This window comes from Dendropsophus ebraccatus, chromosome 1 (genome assembly GCF_027789765.1).
Source record: "Dendropsophus ebraccatus isolate aDenEbr1 chromosome 1, aDenEbr1.pat, whole genome shotgun sequence".
NCBI classification, from domain to species: domain Eukaryota; kingdom Metazoa; phylum Chordata; class Amphibia; order Anura; family Hylidae; genus Dendropsophus; species Dendropsophus ebraccatus.
The window spans coordinates 80,145,542-80,166,827 of record NC_091454.1 but is presented as its reverse complement, the minus strand read 5'-3'; the positions used below and the strand labels follow the sequence as shown (position 1 = coordinate 80,166,827).

The 21,286-nt window shown below is 40.7% G+C and overlaps 1 protein-coding gene across 3 annotated transcripts in view; it reads right to left on the bottom strand.

Annotated features, from left to right (window-relative positions):
* Positions 1–21,286, bottom strand: part of PTPRQ (protein tyrosine phosphatase receptor type Q) — a 284,668-nt gene that overhangs the window by 49,474 nt on the left and 213,908 nt on the right. For all 3 annotated transcript variants that reach the window (XM_069973994.1, XM_069973980.1, XM_069973987.1), the window contains 4 exons: positions 13,854–14,076; positions 12,243–12,316; positions 7,908–8,007; positions 6,196–6,324 (listed from right to left, as the gene is read on the bottom strand). In XM_069973994.1, the coding sequence (XP_069830095.1) occupies positions 6,196–6,324; positions 7,908–8,007; positions 12,243–12,316; positions 13,854–14,076 (526 nt within the window). The remainder of the gene's footprint in view (positions 1–6,195; positions 6,325–7,907; positions 8,008–12,242; positions 12,317–13,853; positions 14,077–21,286) is intronic.

Below are 21,286 nucleotides of genomic sequence, written 5' to 3'. Positions count from 1 at the left end.
ATGGGCCTCTTTACACCTATGTAGATATTGCACCAAAAACCAGATATTTGCAGCTAGAATAGTCATTTACCACATTAGCAATGTATAGAGTGTATTTGTTTAAAGTTAGGATTAGTTTACAGTTATCTTCATTTTAAAGTACAGTGCTTTTCCTTCAAAAATAAGGACATTTCAATGTGACCTCAAACTTTTGAACGGTAGTGTACCTGCAAGGTATCTATCCCTCAAACTTGTTTAACATTTCTCATTGTAAGATGTATAGAAGCAGTTTGAAAAAATGAATTCAGTACAAGAAATATAGCATATACATAATTTTCTACCCATATTTGCATTAATGGAACTGAAAAGGAACAATAAGTGCAAATCTAATCTACATAGAATCAGGAGAAATTATGATGGTATGTGTTTAACTGTATCAGTCCAGATAGCCCACAAGCACTCGACTTGTGGTGCAGGTCTGGAATAGAAAATTAAAGGAGTATTCCTGTCACCCAAACCTTTTGTTAGGTAATAGAAAATGCAAAAGAAAGCAATTTTGCAGAAGCTTTGCATTGGTAAAATTGCTTTCTTTTGTAGTTTGGCTTCTTTGTGTCCCTGGACTGTTGATAGCTTGTTCTCTAGGTTTCCTCGAGACCATGGGGTGTGGTAAGTATACTTTTATAAGTATAAGTTTATTTTCCCCTCTATGTCTCCCTCTGAAGTCATACACATCTCCAGGGATTAGATTGTCCCTGGTGACCTGAGTGGTTGACAAAGTGATGCTGAGCTGATTCAGCTCAGCACTGCTGCGTCCCATCCTCGCTCCAGGAAGCAGGAAATGATTCGGGATGCATTGGTACTGATTCCGCTCAGCACTGCTGCGTCCCATCCTCGCTCCAGGAAGCTGGAAGTGATTCGGGATGCATTGGTACTGATTCAGCTCAGCACTGCTGCGTCCCATCCTCGCTCCAGGAAGCAGGAAGTGATTCGGGATGCATTGGTACTGATTCAGCTCAGCACTGCTGCGTCCCATCCTCGCTCCAGGAAGCAGGAAGTGATTCGGGATGCATTGGTACTGGCATGAACTCTTGGCAGCTTTGAACACCCCTTTAAAGAGGAATTTTAGAAAATTATCCAGCAACAACAGGATAGGGGATAACCAGCAGATGGGAGGCTGACCACTGGGGGTACAAACATTCTGCATTCTTTGAATTGGTGGGGCTAGAAATCTTATAGATCTGCTAGTTAGTACTCGTCCTGTGGAAAGAAGATAACTTTCTGAATTGAGAATACCCCTTTAAATAAATGAATAATTACTGGAAATGTAAGTTCCCAGTTATCACGTATCCTCCCATACTCCAAGAATATGTTGATGACTCAAGTGTCCTTCTATGAAATAAGGGGAGTGACTCTGTGATAGGGAGTGGCTCTGTGCACTTAAAATTGATCCCAAATTGTTGAATAACATTTCTTGCATTGCATTGTACATATAGAATTTGATGACTGCTTCAATCTTCACTGTCCTCTTTACACACCTGTCTAATTTAGTTTTTAATTAGCATTTTTATTAGGGTCTATCCAGTTCCTAACTCTCTTAATAGCATCCGATTATACTGATAAACCGTTTAGTGTGGGGCTCTGTCTCAGTGAGGTTGTGTTGTGATGGTAAATTGGCTCATGCAACTAAACATATGCCAAGAACAGGACTTTTATACTTATATAACATAGTAGTAGTGCAAATTAAACAAATAAAATGATAACACTTGCATATATCTTAGGACTCGCTGGGTGCCGCTGCCTCTTTGTGTTTGTGCGCTATTTATTACGGTAGTTTGGTAGACATGCCCATAGTTCACCCCACTTCTTGTCCACAAACAGGAGTTTTACAATATTTTTTTCAAATAAGCACTTTAGAAGCAAGTCTTTAAATGTTTACTCAGAAGACATGATCTTGTTTAACGGCCCACCAGGTACTTGTTGAAATAGCTGTGTACAGTATCATTCCACAACATTAACCCTGCTTAGTCACATCCATTAGAAGTCAATGATTCAGAGCATTGGGGCACTGGAAATGACCTTTCCAATAGGTGGCCATGAAGCAGGACTAATGTGTTCAGATGAAGGCTCTTGAAGAGTGTTTAATGTGTCACTTAATACCTCTGCAAGGTTATAAGCAAGAGGTAAACATTTATTGGCACTGTATGGTATGTTTTTTAGACACGTTTTGTGTTAAACTGTTAATTTTTATACACAATTTACCAAAGCATGTCCCTTTTATTGCAGTCATGTCAGTATTTCAACATTTACCAAACTTGTTTATAAAACCCGAGTTTTGCTATGATTTTAGAAAGTTCTGGTAAAAATCACTAGATGAAAGTAGCATATAAAACACAATAAGGCTTATTCCTTAGAATACCTTATAATATATAGATGTAGCAATCAAACATTTTAACGTTTTGCCCTTTAAGTAAGGTCCTACTTTTTTTGCAGAACAGATCGGTGGTCAAAAAGGGATCCATTTTCAAAACGGATGTGTAGGTGACCACATTGAAATTAAGGGGTCCTTTTCTGTTTAACCCTTAGAGGACCCGGCCAATTTAAATTTTAGCATTTTCGTTTTTTCCTCCTTGTGCTTAAAAGGCACTTGCATTTTTACACCTACAGACCCACATGAGCCCTTATTTTTTGCGCCACTAATTGTACTTTGCAATGACAGGCTGAATTTTTTCATAAAGTACACTGCGAAACCAGAAAAAAATTCAAAGTGTGGTGAAATTGAAAAAAAAAAAACCCTCATTTCTTTTATTTCTGGATTTTCGTTTTTATGCCGTTTGCCCTGGGGTAAAAATGACTTGTTACATATGTTCCTCAAGTTGTTACGATTACGACGATATGTAACATGTATAACTTTCATTGTATTTGATGACCTGTAAAAAATTCAAACCATTGTTAACATAAATATGTTCCTTAAAATCGTTCCATTCCCAGGCTTATAGCGCTTTTATCCTTTGGTCTACGGGGCTGTGTCATGATGTTTACTTTCTATCGGTACCTAGATTGCGCATATGCGACTTTTTGATCGCTTATTATTACAATTTTTCTGGATTTGATGCGACCAAAAATGCGCAAATTTTGCACTTTGGGATTTTTTGGCGCTTACGCCATTTACCCTGCGAGATCGGGAATGGGATAAATTAATAGTTCGGGCGATTACGCACACGGCGATACCAAACATGTTTGTTTATTTATTTATTTGTTTTTTTTTATTTATAACATGGGAAAAGGGGGGTGATTCTGACTTTTATTAGGGGAGGGGGCTTTTTACTTGTAATAACACTTTTATTTTAACTTTTACACTTTTACTAGAAGCCCCCCTGGGGGACTTCTAGTATAAGTGCACTGATCTCTCATTGAGATCTGTGCTGCATAGATAGATTGCTCGAGTGCCGAGCCAGGATCAGCGCCATTACAGAGCTGACCCCGGAATGGCTAGACACCAGGGAACGGCTGCATTTGGTAATCGGATGCAGCTGTCAACTTTGTCAGCTGCATCTGATTACTGTATTAGCGGGCACGGCGATCGGACCGTGCCCGCTAATACCCGTGGTCCCGGGCTACGAGCCGCACCCGGGACCGTGGGTACATCCAGGGTCAACTAAGGGTTAAGGGTGGGTTTACACGTAATGGACCCGCAGCGGATTTCACACTGCAAGTTCGCAGCTAAATCAGCTGTGAATCCTTTCCTGTCACACACAAGGAGCATGTAAAAGTCAGCCCCCCTGCAGCCCAGTATATAAATTACCAGTCCACGCTCCAGCTTGCTTCGGGAGTGCCGCCCCGCCATACTGGATTGCAGGGGGTTAAGGGGGCTGCCTTTTACATACTTACAGCGGGACATGCTGCAAGTATGTAATATCATTGAAAGTGACAGATCCGCAGTGGATTTCGCTGCAAACTCGGAGCGTGAAATCCACTGTGAATCATCCACTGTGTTACATGTGAACTAAGGACAGTAAAAGTACAGTAAAAATTCATGTGTGTATGAGGCCTTACTGATTTAAATGTAGAGTATATTTGATTGTAAGCTTTCAGGAGTCTAGCTCCCTTCGTCTGACATGATGTTAGCTTGATTTCTTCATTATTCTACAGCTTTCTATGGCTAACATGGTACAACTATTACTTTACTGATTTAAAGCGACTTTGTACCCACAATCTGACCCCCCCCCCCCCCCCAAACCGCTTGTACCGTCAGATAGCTGCTTTTAATCCAATATTTGTCCTGGGGTCCGTTCAGAGGGTGATTCAGTTATTGTCCTAAAAAACTACTTTTAAACTGGCAGCCCTGTGCCCAACAGCCATGGTCTAGATTGTGTATGCATTAGGCTGGCACAACCTCTCTGTCCCTCCTCTCCGCCCTTCTCATCATTAGGAATGCTCCAGGCAGATTGTCTCCTATTCAGCAGCTGTTTGAATACTGAACATGGGCTGGATCGTTAGGCACTAGTGATGAGCGAATACTGTTCAATCAAATAGATATTTGATTGAATAGTGACATATTCGAATATTCGATATTCGTACGAATATCCCGCAAATATTCGATAAATATTCAATAAGCGTTCAAATCCCCCAGCTTCCGCTTTTACCCTCCAAATGGTCAAATAGATGTTTTTCACTAATCAAATACTTGTTCCCATAGGCTTTAATGGGAATATTCGAATATTTGCGGGATATTTGTACGAATATCGAATATTCGAATATCTCACTATTCGCTCATTACTATTAGGCACCTGTGCAATGTTCAGACAGGAGAAAATGTTCCAGTGGCATTCCAAATGACGAAGAGGGTGGGAAGGAGGGACAGAGGGGTGGTGCAAAGTTAGGGCACAGATATTCTGTTTAAGGCTATGTTCACACTACGTATGAGACCGGCCGTTCCGTGACTCTGGCCGGGTCACGGAACGGCCGGTCTCAGTCCGGATCATCACGGCCGGGACTTAAGTACCAGCCGGATGATCTTTCCTCCGTGGAGCTCTGATGTGGGCGCATCAGCGCGTGCCCGCATCCAGGCTTCCCATAGCACAGAGTGAAGCGAGCGACCGGAGCCGCTCGCTTCACTGTGTGAACTGACAGGTCCTTCTGCGGGCAGAATTTATTGAATTCCGTCTGCAAATAATGGACCTGTCAGTTGTTTGCGGTGCCGTATGGGAACCGGCTGGAGCGTATACGATGAGTGAACGCTCCGGCCAGGATCCCATAGCAAATAATGCTATGTTCCACCCTGAAAATCTACGGCTGTAGTTCTGCGGCGCGAACTACGGCCGTAGATTTACGTAGTGTGAACATAGCCTAAAAGTTGTTTTTTAGGACAATAACTGCATCACATGCCGAACAGACCCCAGGACAGATCTTGGATTAAAAGCAGCTATCTGAAGGTACAAGTGGTTTGGGGGGAAGGGGTCAGATTGTGGGTACATAGTCGCTTTAAATGTGTCATTGGCTAATTTATCCAGCCATGCCATTAACATGATAAGCAGGTATACGTGTATATACACAATACACATTATGGGGGGATTTATTAAGATCAGTGTGCCTTCGCATTGGTCTAAGGCAAATCCCCACCCCCATGCTCCATGACAAATTTACTGAGAGGTGCATGCTGGAGCTGATGTAGATTTTTGCCATGATTTATGCTAGCATGATATATCAGCTGCTAGCATGGTAAATCAGGCCACACCTCCTCGCCACCTTGATGCTCCCCTCTGCCTGCCCATTTCTGTATGTCAGAAAAAGGAATAGATTTCTCCCCCTAATTACCAACGTACACCAGGTGTGCAATTGATAAATCCCTCCCATAACCTTAGTTTTAGAGCCATTTCGATTTAGGGACATTCTCATGATTTTCAAGTGACTAAATATGTATAAATGTATTTTCATATAATAAAAATCCAAGAATGTAAATAAAAAACAAATAACTAATCTTCCAGTGTATTACACTGTGGTGGTTAAATCCATCCCAGTCTGCTTAGGTGAAGGTAAAAGGAGTCCAGTTCTAAATTCTACTTATGAAGTTTGAAAGACACAGGTCAGCCTTTGAAAGAAGATATTACTGACCTGTGTAAATAAGAGCAGGACAAACACTTCCAAACAAGTAAAGGTCATGGTGGGGTCACGGCTGGTGACCTCTAGGACTACTGTTTTGTCAATGGGTATGCTTACCGTGTTAATCTCTCATCCTTTAGCTCCAAGTCTGCCACTGTGATTAGCTGGTCTAGCTTGAATTTGGTATCAATGATCTCGGCATCTCGTGGAGAATATGTTCCACCCTCTTTCTGCTTTTGTCTGATCCTAATGAGGAAAAAAATAAGATCACACATTTTAAAGGTTGAAAATGCTTACAGATGGTTCCTGTGCATGAAACGTGAACGATGTGAACGATGAAGTCAAATAATACATGAACAGCAATATCTTACTATAAGCCATCAGAAAAATAGAAATATAGATAGAACCATACAAATAAAAGCAATTACAGATTAAGTAAAAGCCATTGATTATTTCAAAATAATGGCTGCAAGTAAGTAAATTCCTAAAGTTGATATGTTAAAAGCTGAATAATGGGAATGTATTAAGATCTGAGCAACTTTGGCAAGGGACCAATTGTGATGGCTAGATGACTGGGTCAGAAGATCTCCAAAGCATCAGGTCTCAAGGGGTATTTCTTGTTTGCAGTTATATACAGGTATAGTAGCCATTATTTGATTGGCTGTAGCACACCAAACAAAGCACTATCAACATACTTAAGATTATCTGACATATTATCTGCCAAGATTTGAAGCCAAAGCCAGGAATGGATTTGAAAAGAGAAGAAATCCCAGTCTTTCCTTTATGACCTGATCTCTGTTCATAGTCTTTTTTTGGCTTTGGCTTCAAATCTTTGGCAGATAATCTTTCTGTGTAAATGGACCCTTATCCTTCATAGTTCAGTTTTTTTATTTTAGTTAACACTGAACTTCCCATAATGCAAATGACTAGACTAACTTGAGTAATGAATGTGGCAATGTTACATTTCTAATGTCTGCAGAATTATGAATGAAGCAGTATAATATAGTGCTCACTTAGCTGCATATCTTCCGTAGAATATATTTGGAGTGTGTCTTTTCAGTAATCACATACATTCTAATGCAAGCTATTAAAGAGGTCTAGTTATTTTCCTTAGACAACAAATAGAATTACTACAGTAAATCTTAAATCACAGAAATGTTCACATTTCCAATTCTAAAGCAATCTGTAAACATTCTTTGATTTTTCCTGCTTTATCATTTGTGAATGAGTCCCTAACCCTCCCATCACCTGATCATCTATATTATAACTAGCGATGAGCAAATATCGAGCATGCTCGAGTTCGTCCGAACCCGATCGTTCGGCATTTGATTAGCTGGGTCTGCTGGAGTTGGATAAAGCTCTAAGGTTGTCTGGAAAACATGGATACAGCCAATGACTATATCCATGTTTTCCACATAGCCTTAGGGCTTTATCCAACTTCAGCAGCCACCGCTAATCAAATGCCGAATGCTCGGGTTCGGACGAACTCGAGCATGCTCCAGGTTCGCTCATCTCTAATTATAACTATATATTATAACTAACAATATTTCCACTAAAACTTCTACTATAAATCATCAAATTGTATAAATTACTTCTTTTTAGAATTCCATTTCAACATTCACATCCCTCAACTATTAGGGTGCGTTCACACGTACAGGATCCGCAGCAGATTTGCTTTGAATCTAATCTGGGCCATTAAATCTACTGCAGATCTGCTGCAGATCCTGTATGTGTGAATGCACCCTAAAAGCATAAAAGAAAGTGTTCCCTATTTGTTCAAATAAAACTCTTCTTGTAAATCTGTATAGCATGAGGGGAAAAAAACGTACCTTGCAAAAGCATAAATTGCAGCCACAAGTAATATCACAGAAAGCACACACAGTGTAACCGACAGGATAATTTCTACAGCTCGTTCTGACAGTCCATCAGCTGCAGAGAAATAGTTGCAAATAAGAAACAAGGTGTTTTCAGAATAAGGTCACTGTGCAGAGAGATTTTTATTCGTAACATGTATCAGACTAGGAAATGAAAAACAAATGACTTGTTAGATCGGGGAGACAAATATTATCTCTACCAGTGTCATATATTTCATACTAGTCACCCTAGACACGTGGAATATTGTGATATCTTGTAGATGAAACAAAGTTAAACTGCCTCATCCATTGTTCTTTGGAATATTGCTTGTTCTGCCTTTATGTCTATGCTTCCTATTAAGGATTAACTTAAATTTTTACATTGCACAGCTGTGAATTTGTGAATATATTTTCACAAAAACTATTGGTGTTAACGGAGCATTAAACCTAGAAATGAATGATAAAAGGAAAAAATAACGTTGTCTGCATTGTCTGCATTACACAGTCTTGTAGAGAATCCAGCATAAAATTTCCTGCTGAATGGCTGGCAAATGGATAAGGAGCAGTATTGAACCCAAGTGTGGGGTTAAGAGGGGTGCTCTGTGAAATAACTACTTTATCATTATTATGTAGTAATATAACTTCATTAAAACCTTTGCACATGTCAGGGAGACAAAAGTTTTGATCGGTCTGAGTCTGCCTGATCATACGACTCAGCGTGGTCCTCTCCCAGGTGGGAGTCACATGATAAGTTATGAGTCACTTCTTTTCTCACTGACATAGAGGGATTGCAACAAAACGGAGTGCAGTCCTCTCCCTGCTCATTTTATTGATTGGTTAGGGTCTGAGCACTTAGACCCTGACCGACAAAAACATTTGAAATGTCTAACATATCGATTTTTTTTTTCTTTGTGATGACAATGCCACTTTAAATAAATGTATACTGTATTTTTTTTTTATTCATACATCATTTTACATTGAGTGGCAGCAGTAAGGGGCGACACTGATCTCTGCTGCTACCAATGTTGGTGTCGGGAACTACAGGGCTGTCCAAGCCCTGGTCCCCACTACTCCTCTTTGATCCAGTGCTGCCACACACAGCACTATTGATACAGTGCAGCCCCCACCCCCTGTAATTTATATTCTTATTATAGTGCTTGAAAAGCACTATATTGTAATCCGTATTCTTCTTCTTCTGTTTCTTCTTTTTCCAGCCATTTTTCTGCGCATAATACAGCCCGAACCGCTTTGCGTTTCGAAGCCCTCTGCGGTGTGTGGTGTGCTATCTATTTTTCATTTTGATCGGATTTGTAGTTTTTAAGAAATTTACGTTTAAAGACCCCAAATTTTCCATAGAAAATAATGGCCCATTGCAAATAGTGGCCACACTCTAACCGCTAACAGCCAATCACAGCACATATGCAAATAGCTGAAATATAGCAGCCAATAGAAACTCTAAGGTCTTGTCAGGCAATGTATCACACCATCCACAGTCACATGTCCACTATTGGCCAATAGAAGATGTAATATATGAAAGGTCCTTAACGATTCTGTCTCACTGACATGAGTAAGATTGTCATGGTAACCGAGCAATGATCTTTACCATTATAAGTACCCAGATCGCTCTTAAAGGGACCCAGGTCGCCCTTAAAGGAACGCAAGTCGCTCTTAAACGGACCCAAGTCACTCTTAAAGGGACTGGAGCCATGTCGCTCTTAAAGGGACCCCAGTCGTTCTTACAGGGACCCAAGTCACTCTTAAAGGGACGAGACCCAAGTCGCTCTTAAAGGGATGGGACCCAAGTCGCTCTTAAAGGGACGGGACCCAAGTCGCTCTTAAAGGGTCCCATGTAGCTCTTAAAGGGATCCAAGTCGCTCTTAAAGGGACGGGACCCAAGTTGCTCTTAAACGGACGGGACGCATGTTGCTCTTAAAGGGACCCAAGTCACTCCAAAAGGTATGGGACCCATGTAGCTATTAAAGAGACCCATGTTGCTATAGAGACCCAGGTCCCTTTAAGAGCGACCCAGGTCCCTTTAAGAGCGACATGGGTCCTTTTAAGAGCGAAATATGTCCCTTCAAGAGCGAAATATGTCCCTTCAAGAGCGAAATATGTCCCTTTAAGAGCGACCTGGGTCCCTTTAAGAGTGACCTGGGTCCCTTTAAGAGCTAAATATGTCCCTTTAAGAGCAAAATGGGTCCTTTTAAGAGCGACCTGGGTCCCTTTAAGAGCGAAATGGGTCCCTTCAAGAGTGAAATGGGTCCCTTTAAGAGCGACCTGGGTCCTTTTAAGAGCGAAATATGTCCCTTCAAGAGTGAAATATGTCCCTTTAAGAGCAACCTGAGTCCCTTTAAGAGTGAAATGGATCCCTTTAAGAGCGACCTGGGTCCCTTTTAAGAGCGAAATGGGTCCATTTAAGAGTGAAATTGGTCCCTTTAAGAGCGACCTGGGTCCCTTTAAGAGCGACCTGGGTCCCTTTAAGAGCGATCTGGGTCCCTTTAAGAGCGATCTGGGTCCCTTTAAGAGTGAAATGGGTCCCTTTAAGAGCAAAATGGTCCCTTTAAGAGTGACCTGGGTCCCTTTAAGAGCGACCTGGGTCCCTTTAAGAGTGATCTGGGTCCCTTTAAGAGCGATCTGGGTCCCTTTAAGAGTGAAATGGGTCCCTTTAAGAGGGAAATGGGTCCCTTTAAGAGCAACCTGGGTCCCTTTAAGAGCTAAATCGGTCCCTTTAAGAGCGACCTGGGTCCCTTTAAGAGCAAAATATGTCCCCTTAAAGGGACGGAGTTAAGTTGCTCTTAAAGGGATGGGACCCGAGTTGCTCTTAAAGGGACAGCACCCAGGATTAAAGTTCAAAGGAAGTCACTGGTTAAGGGGCGCTCTTTTCAAGCACTATGTATTTCCCTGGAAATGCAAATCTAGTTAGAATATATAATACATTGTAGAAGCTGCCTGTCAGTCTCACTCCATGCATGGTAGCCTCTTCACAGCAAGCAGTAAATCCTAGTGGGTAGGTAGGTTGTTCTGCATTACTAGTGCTGTGCTTATGGCAGTGCTGGATTACAGTGGGGGAGTGGGGACCTGGGCTTGGGCAACCCTGCAATTGGTGGCAGCAGAGAGGCCCATGTCTGTTACCGTTACCACTTAAGGTGAAAATGATGTACCCTTGTCTTCTTTTTGTTCACCTGCAAAGAAGGCAGAAAGGGGAAGCTCCTGCTGAAGCTATTTTCCTTACAACTAGGAACAATAGTAAGGAGAAAGAAGAGGTAAATAACTAAGCTCTTGAGACACACAAAGAAGATTTCTTTATATAAAAATGTCACTGGCACCAACATGAGTGTGTGGAAGCAACATAAAAGTATCCCAGCATGCCAGCCTACTGCGATCTAGACACATGTACATGAGCAGTGATGCATACACTGTACTGTACATTTGTCACAACAGTGAATATGTACAGTGTCGATGAGATGATTAGTGATGCTGTATGCATTGCCGCTCAATAAATGCAGTATAAATTCATAGGTCCAGGTGCTTTCACACCCACCCAGCCAAAGTTAAGTGATAGGTGATGCATAAAGAACTGTATTGGATACAGTATAAGCACTGGCGCAATTTGAAGTTGCTTGGACTATTATGTAAAATCTGTAGTAGTTTCTGATGTTACACATTTAGTCAAAATGTTTCTCATACAGTGTCATGATGATTTTTTTTTAGAATTCTAAACCTTATGAAAACAGATCAGGCATCAGGGGAGCAATGAAGACATGGTTACTCCTATTAAGTAGTAGGAGAATAGGTAATGAGTGGAGCTCTTTCCGTTACTGGCAACGCGATTCACAATCTTGTAACAATACCACTGAAATGCCTTTGATGTATTTTGTAAGATCTGTAAAATGCCCTTGTACTGGACGTTCTTTCTCCAGAAGAGTGCAAATGATAAACACAAAACTGGACTACAGGAAGAGTTGGTGAAGTGTTTCTAGAGACCAATGCGACACGTGACTATTTGCAGTATGTAAAATTAGGTTAATATGTGCACTTAAATTGAGGTTATATATATTTTCCTACAATGAATATTAGTATATTAGTAATATGAGTATTATTCATACATATTATATTTTTGGTCTCGTTCAATTTGCTAATAAGTAACCAAGACTCCCTTTTTGTTACCAAACAAGCTAGTGGAGGATTGACCTAAATTGGTTGGAGGGGAAAATCTTTTGTCCTAGCTGGTAAAACCCCAAACCGTAATGGGTAGATAATTTTGATTTACACACAGTTGATTAGACAAATACATATAATTGCTGTCCTTACCTAAGGTTTTCACAACCTCGGAGTATTCTGAATCTGTAAATTGTCCTTTAATATTTGTGGCTCGAAATTTAAACCTATGCGTAATAAAAAGACATTTTGAAACTAGAATACAGCTTCATTATTTAAAGAGTACCTGTCACAAAAAATATCAGTACAGTAACATCAAAGTCCTAAGCTAGATATCAAAAGGGTACCCCAGTGAGAAAAAAAAAATCAAATCAACAAATGCTAGAAAGTTATACAGATTTGTAAATTACTTGTATTTAAAGGGGTAGTGCGGCGGTAAATAATTATTGACAGAATAACACACATTACAAAGTTATGCGATGTCGTCTTCGGACGGCCGGGCCGAATCCCTCCAAGCGTCCTGAGTGCCGGCTGCCCTCTTCAGCGTCATCAGATGCTCAGCCGCGATTGGCTGAGCACAGTTTGGCTCAGCCAATCGCGGCTGAGCAGCTGATAAAGCGGCCGCATCATCGGCTGCTCAGCCGCGATTGGCTGAGCACAGTTATGCTCAGCCAATAGTGGCTGAGCAGCCGATGACGCTGAAGAGGGCGGCCGGCACTCAGGACGCTTGGAGGGATTCGGCCCGGCCGTCCGAAGACGGCATCGCAGTTGAAGATCGGAGACGAGTCGGCACGTGACAAGTATGTATAGCGCACCACACTTCCGGGTACACGGGTGGGGGTGGTGGGACACGGGGAAGGGGGCCATTCACAGACATAACATACATTACAAAGTTGTATAACTTTGTAATGTGTGTTATTCTGTCAATAATTCTTTACCGCCGCACTACCCCTTTAAAAATCTCAAGTTTTTCACTTTCTATCAGCTGCTGTATGTCCTGCAGGAAGTGGTGAATTCTTCCCAGTCAAACACAGTGCTCTAGGCTGCCTCCTCTCTGTGACAGGAACTGTCCAGAGCAGGAGAGGTTTTCTATGGGCATTTGCTACTGCTCTGGACAGTTCCTGTCATGGAGAGAGGTGGCATGGGTTTTGTCATGCCAGGGGTGTATGGCTCAGCTGCCTGCTGACTACATTTACCTGCCTTACCCCCTGGTGCCACACACCGGTACATCACCTATCACCCTTTACACTGCTGAAGTTCAGCTGGAGCGGGATGAAGGGTAATGACCTAGAGGGTACCTGGACTCTGCTCCTGGGCATGCCTAAAACCAAACCAATTTTGTAGCATATCGGGTCCACACCCATTGGCTGTTACATTGTTTTTTCCTAATGCACTAAAAACATACACAATGTTTACCGTTGCTAAAATTACAGGGACGCTGAGCTTGTCATTGTTGGGCAGTGTCACTATGGTACGGCTTAGTGTTCATTGAGACCTCGGTCCTGTGCTGTTATCTATGCTCACCCTGTGAAATGGCAGGAGAGGGGGGTTCAATGAACACTAAGCCCTAACTTAGTGACACTGTCCAACAATGATACAAGCACACAGAACGACTGGAGTGACAGTATCACTGTAAACTAACAATCCTTGGGAGCTCATGTAATGCCATGCACAATACACATATGCTATAAAGCTTTTTTTTTTAAAAGTTTTGATAATGAGAATGAAAATCTTTTGTTGTGTGACAAAATATAGCAAACATACAAGTACTGTTTTCTTGGCTTCAGAGGTCCATTGCAAAATTTATCTTTATTGTCTTGTAGCATACAGGTATTGTCAGCTCCAATGACATACACTTCCTGTTTGGTGAAGAAGCGTTTTGTTCCATCTGGACATGATGGATTTGGGAAACCTTCATTTGTAAAATATGGTCTTGGTTTTTGGAAATAAGCTTCGTGCCACTTGGTGATATTCCCATCGTGTTGAGCTGTAATGTATAACAAAGGAATGTGAGATGAATCCATTAAATAAATAAGCCAATGCACCAAGAGAATATTGTCAAATATCTTACAGAACTAGGTTACTAACACTGGGACACATCTGACACGTGCTAAAACACTTTAGAGCTTTCTCTCCAATGTGAGAAAACTACTTTGGTGGTCCTTATGCTATTTTATGGGCCAAATGTTAAATGATAAAACTGTAATAATATGTGTAATGGTTTTTGAAAAATACATCACTTTACTCAAAGTGAAATAAGAAAAGTACCAAAGAAATGTATTTTTTTTTTACATAAAGGTTCAATACCATATATTTCATCAGTATAACTTGAGGTTTTTACTTAAAAATCGTTTTACTTAGAATCTTCAAAATACTTCATGGAACAATGCATTGCTTCATCTCTTCACATTTGGATAAGTTTCTAACTTCCATTGTATAGTTCCTTAATGCATTATTACTATGATCATTATATATACACTACCGTTCAAAAGTTTGGGGTCACATTGAAATGTCCTTATTTTTGAAGGAAAAGAACTGTACTTTTCAATGAAGATAACTTTAAACTAGTCCTAACTTTAAACAAATACACTCTATACATTGCTAATGTGGTAAATGACTATTCTAGCTGCAAATGTCTGGTTTTTGGTGCAATATCTACATAGGTGAATAGAGGCCCATTTCCAGCAACTATCACTCCAGTGTTCTAATGGTACAATGTGTTTGCTCATTGGCTCAGAAGGCTAATTGATGATTAGAAAACCCTTGTGCAATCATGTTCACACATCTGAAAACAGTCTAGCTCGTTACAGAAGCTACAAAACTGACCTTCCTTTGAGCAGATTGTGTTTCTGGAGCATCACATTTGTGGGGTCAATTTAACGCTCAAAATGGCCAGAAAAAGAAAACTTTCATCTGAAACTCGACAGTCTATTCTTGTTCTTAGAAATGAAGGCTATTCCATGCGAGAAATTGCTAAGAAATTGAAGATTTCCTACAACGGTGTGTACTATTCCCTTCAGAGGACAGCACAAACAGGCTCTAACTAGAGTAGAAAAAGAAGTGGGAGGCCGCATTGCACAACTAAGCAAGAAGATAAGCACATTAGAGTTTCTAGTTTGAGAAACAGACTCCTCACAGGTCCCCAACTGGCATCTTCATTAAATAGTACCCGCAAAACAACAGTGTCAACATCTACAGTTAAGAGGCGGCTGCGGGATTTGGGGCTTCAGGGCAGAGTGGCAAAGAAAAAGCCATATCTGAGACTGGCCAATAAAAGAAAAAGATTAAGATGGGCAAAAGAACACAGACATTGGACAGAGGAAGACTGGAAAAAAGTGTTGTGGACAGATGAATCCAAGTTTGAGGTGTTTGGATCACAAAGAAGAACGTTTGTGAGACGCAGAACAAATGAAAAGATGCTGGAAGAATGTCTGACGCCATCTGTTAAGCATGGTGGAGGTAATGTGATGGTCTGGGGTTGCTTTGGTGCTGGTAAGGTGGGAGATTTGTACAGGGTAAAAGGGATTCTGAATAAGGAAGGCTATCACTCAATTTTGCAACGCCATGCCATACCCAGTGGACAGCGCTTGATTGGAGCCAATTTCATCCTACAACAGGACAGTGACCCTAAACACACCTCCAAATTGTCTAAGAACTATTTACAGCAGAAGCAGGCAGCTGGTATTCTATCGGTAATGGAGTGGCCAGCACAGTCACCAGATCTAAACCCCATTGAGCTGTTGTGGGAGCAGCTTGACCGTATGGTACGCCAGAAGTGCCCATCCAACCAATCCAACTTGTGGGAGCTGCTTCTAGAAGCGTGGGGAGCAATTTCTCCAGCTTACCTCAACAGATTAATAGCTAGAATGCCAAAGGTGTGCAATGCTGTAATTGCTGCAAAAGGTGGATTCTTTGATGAAAGCAAAGTTTGATGTAAAAACAATGTTATTCCAATACAAATCATTATTTCTAATCTTGTGAATGTCTTGACTCTATTTTCTATTCATTTCACAACGTATGGTGGTGAATAAGTGTGACTTTTCATGGAAAACACAAAATTGTTTGGGTCACCCCAAACTTTTGAACGGTAGTGTAGATACATCAGAGTGTCTTAGGAACTGAAGAACTGTCAGGAAGGAACTAAGAAGTGCTGAGTGTGGTGATAGATTAAAGGAGAAGTCCGGCCAAAATCTTATCTATTAAAGTATTTTATTGCCCTCCAAAATTTATACAAATTACCAATATACAGGCTTACAGGCTGTAGCGATTACAGACTGCAGACTGTCAATAACCCAGCTCCTGTCACTTACCGATTGGGACCCCCGCAGTGTGACTTCGAGGGCCTTGTTCGCTGTGTCGGACAGCCAGAGGTCTCTACACTTTTCTCTGTGCGGTCCCATCGGTGCTCTGCTGATTGAGTCTGCCACAGGCAGGCTCAAAGAGCAGAGCACCTATTACACTGAATAGTGCTATGCATATGGCATACCAATGATCAGTGTATGCAATCTGATGATTGCATGTAAAAATCCCCCAGGGGGACTTAAAATGTGTAAAAATAAAAAAAGTAAAAATGTTTTTAAAAATAGCCCAATGCCCCTCCGCCAATAAAAGTTAAAATCACCCCCTCTACCATTATATAAATAGAACATATAAAAATAAATAAATAAACATATTATATACCGTACCATGTCCGATCTATTAAAATATAACAAACATCATTGTGAACGGCGATAACGAAAAGTGGGGGAAAAAGCACCAGAATTGTTTCTTTTTTGTTATATTATACATATTTGAAAAATTAATAAAAAGTGATCAAAAAGTCCAATCTACACAAATATGGCATTAATAAAAACTACAGATCATGGCGCAAAAATGACACCTGATACAGCCTCGTAGGTGAAAAACTAAAACTGTTATAAGAGTCACAATAGGCCCATTTTATTAATAAGTAATTGCAAAAAAAAAGATATACAACATTAGAGAATCTATGTAAACCTGCATATGGTTGTGTTCGGACTGACCTATAGAATATTGTTACCATGTCGCTTTTACCATATATTGTATTACGTAGACATAGGAACCCCCCAAAAGTTACCATAATGCATTCTTTTTTCCATTTTTACCTATTTTTATTTTCATAAATGATATTCTGGGAGTTCTGTCATACATGTTATGGTTAAATGAAAGATGCCATTACAAAGTACACCTATTCCCAAAAAAATCAAGCCCTTACATGACCCTGTAGATAGAAAAATTAAAGTGTTAGAGCTCTTAGAAAGGGAGGAGGAAAAATCGAAAACACGAAAAAGAAAATTGGCGCAGTCCACTGGGTCATTTTGGGCTTGGCCCTCAAAAGGTTAAAAGAAACTAGGCAGAATTAGATGTCCCAAAATACAACTAGGGGTCCTGAGTCAATGGTATAAAGCAAGAGCCCTTATTTTTTGCGTCTCTAATTGTACTTTCAATTACAGGCTGAATTGTTTAATAAAATACACTGCGAAACCAGTGAAAAAATCTATGTGTGGTGAAATTGGAAAAAAAAACGCATTTATTTTATTTGGAGGGTATTTTTTTTTACACAATTCGCCCTGGGGTAAAACTGACTTGTTATGTTTCTCAAGTCGTTACGATTACAACGATATGTAACATGTATAACTTTTATATTATGAGATGGCTTGTAAAAAAAATCAAACCATTGTTAACAAATACAGTATATGTTCCTAAAAATCGCTCCATTCCCATAATTATAACGCTTTTATCCTTTGGTCTATGGGGCTGTATGAGGTGTCCTTTTTTGCGCCATGATGTGTTCTTTCTATCGGTACCTTGATTGCGCATATGCGGCTTTTTGATCGCTTTTTATTACAATTTTTCTGGATTTGATGCAACCAAAAATGCACAATTTTGCACTTTGGGATTTTTGGGCGCTTACGCCGTTTACCGTGCGAGATCAGAAATGTGATATATTAATAGTTTGGCCGATTACGCACGCGGTGATAACAAACATGTTTATTTATTTATTTATTTTTATTCATAACATGGGAAAAGGGGGGTTATTTTGACTTTTATTAGGGGGGGGGGGCTTTTTATTATTAATGACACTTTTTTTTAACTTTTACACCTGTACTAGAAGCCCCCATGGGGGACTTCTAGTATAAGTACACTGATCTCTCATTACGATCTATGCTGCATAGATATACAGCATAGATCGATGAGATAGGCACTCGATTGCTTCTGGCTGCTGCAGCCGGAAGCAACCGAATGCCGTGTCGGGATTAGCGACATTACGGAGCAGACCCCGGCCGGGTGAGGACACTGGGATCACTCCTCCAGGACGTCTTGGGGGGGGTGATCTCCGCCATTAGACACCAGGGAACGGCTGCATCAGGTAATCGGATGCAGCTGTCATCTTTGCATCTGATTACCTTATTAGCGGGCACGGCGATTGGACCGTGCCCGCTAATAGCCGTGGTCCCGGGCTACATGTGGCCGCGCGGCCCAGCTCTAAACACCTGTTGGTGTTGGTCGCCTAAGGGTTAAACACCTATGTTCCCTATTGGTAAAATATAACATTTAATAATATCCCTTAAAATCGAACAAAAACAGAAAAAAAACACACAATGAACAGTTAATTAAAAGGCTACACACTACCTGCATAAATTGCTATGATTACTTGCACTTTGCCCGCTGATGCATGGCCACAGTCTTTAAAAAAGTCACGTTAGTGACGAAAGATGTCAGACTGAAGGCCTTTTAATACTACACACTATCTGACTTTAGAATTGACACTATAATTTAAAAAATGGGGGGTTAGTTCAGCAGAGCGTATCACGCTAAATTGCTCCTGTGGATCTAGACAGGCAAACCCATCTATTGTGTCAATTACTCTAGTGCACCGGCAAAGAGCACCAATGCTTATCGGGGTGTCTTGAGCTTTATCCCCGACATGCTAGTAAATTGAATTGACGGTAACCCCAACGGGGTACTGCCTGACTTGTGGTGTCTCTCCTATTAGATGCATCTGTGGGCAAAGTGCAAGTAATCATAGCACTTTATGCAAGTAGTGTGTAGCCTTTTAATTCATTGTTCACATTGTGCATTTTTTTTGTTCAATTTTAAGGGATATTATTAAAAGTTATATTTTACCAATAGGGAACATAGGTGTTTAAGGGGATGGGCACCCCTAGTTGTATTTTGGTGTATTGATGCCTCCTATTGGACTAGGGATCCAGTAGTCCCTTCACAATTAGATGTCCAGCAGGCATGCAATGTTTATGCTCCTTATGGTATGCTAAAAATATCCTTAGGACAGGCCACCAATGCTATTGTTTTCAATATTGAAGAATCCCTGTTGCTTGTTTTAGTACTGTAGCCCTTCAGTGTTTTCCAGACACAGAAAAGCATTTGTCCACTTGGTTGAGCTTGGTATTGCAGCTTAGCCCTATTCATAGACCCTTCCTTCTGCTAATGGGTGAGGGTCCTGTATGTTGGATACTTACTGATTTCATAATGAAGGTCTATCCTAAAGGTTGGTCATCCATGTGTATTTCTAGAAAAACAGTTTTTATAATTCTTCCCAAATAATTATGTGACAATTTTAACCCTTTGAGGACCAGGCCCAAAATGACCCAGTGGACCGCGCAAATTTTGATCTTAGTGTTTCCGTTTTTCCCTTCTCCCCTTCTAAGAGCTCTAGCACTTTCAGTTTTTTATCTACAAGGCCATGTAATGGCTTATTTGTTACAGGAATCGTTGTACTTTGTAATGGCGTCTTTCATTTTACCATAACATGTATGCTGGAATTCCAAATATATTATTTATGAAGATATAAATTGGTGAAATCGCAAAAAAGAATGCAATATGGAAACGTTTGGGGGGTTCCTGTGTCTACGTAATGCACTATATGGTAAAAGCGACATGATACAATTATTCTATAGGTCAGTCCGAACACAACCACATGCAGGTTTACACAGCTTCTCTAATGTTATATATTTTTTTAAAATGAAATCCTTTTTTTTTGGCAATTAATTATAAATAAAATGGGACTATTGTGACGCTTATAACGGTTTTATTTTTTCACCTATGGGGCTGTATGGGGTGTCATTTTTTCCGCCATGATCTCTAGTTTTTATTAATACCATATTTGTGAAGATCAGATGTTTCGATCACTTTTTATTATTTTTTTTTATATATAATGTAAAAAAATCGGTAATCCGCGCACTTTTTTCCTTCTCTTCGTGTACGCCGTTTACCGATCACAATGACGCTTGTTATATTTTAATAGATTGGACAATTACGCATGCTACAGTATATTATATGTTTATTTGTTTATTTATTTTTATATGTTTTATTTATATAATGGGAAAGGGGGGTGATTTCAACTTTTATTGGGGGAGGGGTTTTGGGGTTGTGTGTTAGTGTTTTTAACTTTTTTTTTTTTTACACATTTGAAGTCCCTTTGGGGGACTTTTACATCCAGTACTTGGATTTGTACACTGATGATTGCTATGCCATAGGCATAGCATTGATCAGTGTTATCGGCGATCTGCTCATTGAGCCTGCCTGTGCAGGCTCAGTGTAGCAGATCGCCGATCCGACCGCACGGAGGCAGGTAAGAGACCTCCGGCAGTCTGTTTTACCAATCGGGACCCCCGCAGTCACACTGCTGGGGTCCCGATCGGCAAGTGACAGGGGACTCCCCCTGTCACTTACACTTAAACGCTGCGGTCGCGCCGCGGTCGCGGCGTTTAAGGAGTTAATGACACACGGCAGCGCGATCGCTGCAGCGTGTCATTACCGGTGAGGTCCCGGCTGCTGATTGCAGCCGGCCCCCACCGGCTATGAAGCGCGCTCCGCTCCGGAGCACGCTTCATAGCTGGAGAAACACCCAGGGCGACAGTTACGCCCTAGGTCGTCTGGGGACAGACTTCCATGGCGTAACTATACGCCCTGGGTCGTCTAAGGGTTAAATCTCACAGAATGCATGTTTGGGAAATACAACAGAATAAATGATTTTTATAATGTAACCCAATACATGATTGTAACCTTTTTGTTGGTATTACTTATTTTTCAGCTAAATTACTCTACCTATATCAAAACCATCAGTAAACAGATTGGATGCTGCATATTAAATGAATAATGCATTGTATATTAGTTTCTTCATGGGCTTATTATGTGGAGGGTACATCTAGACACAA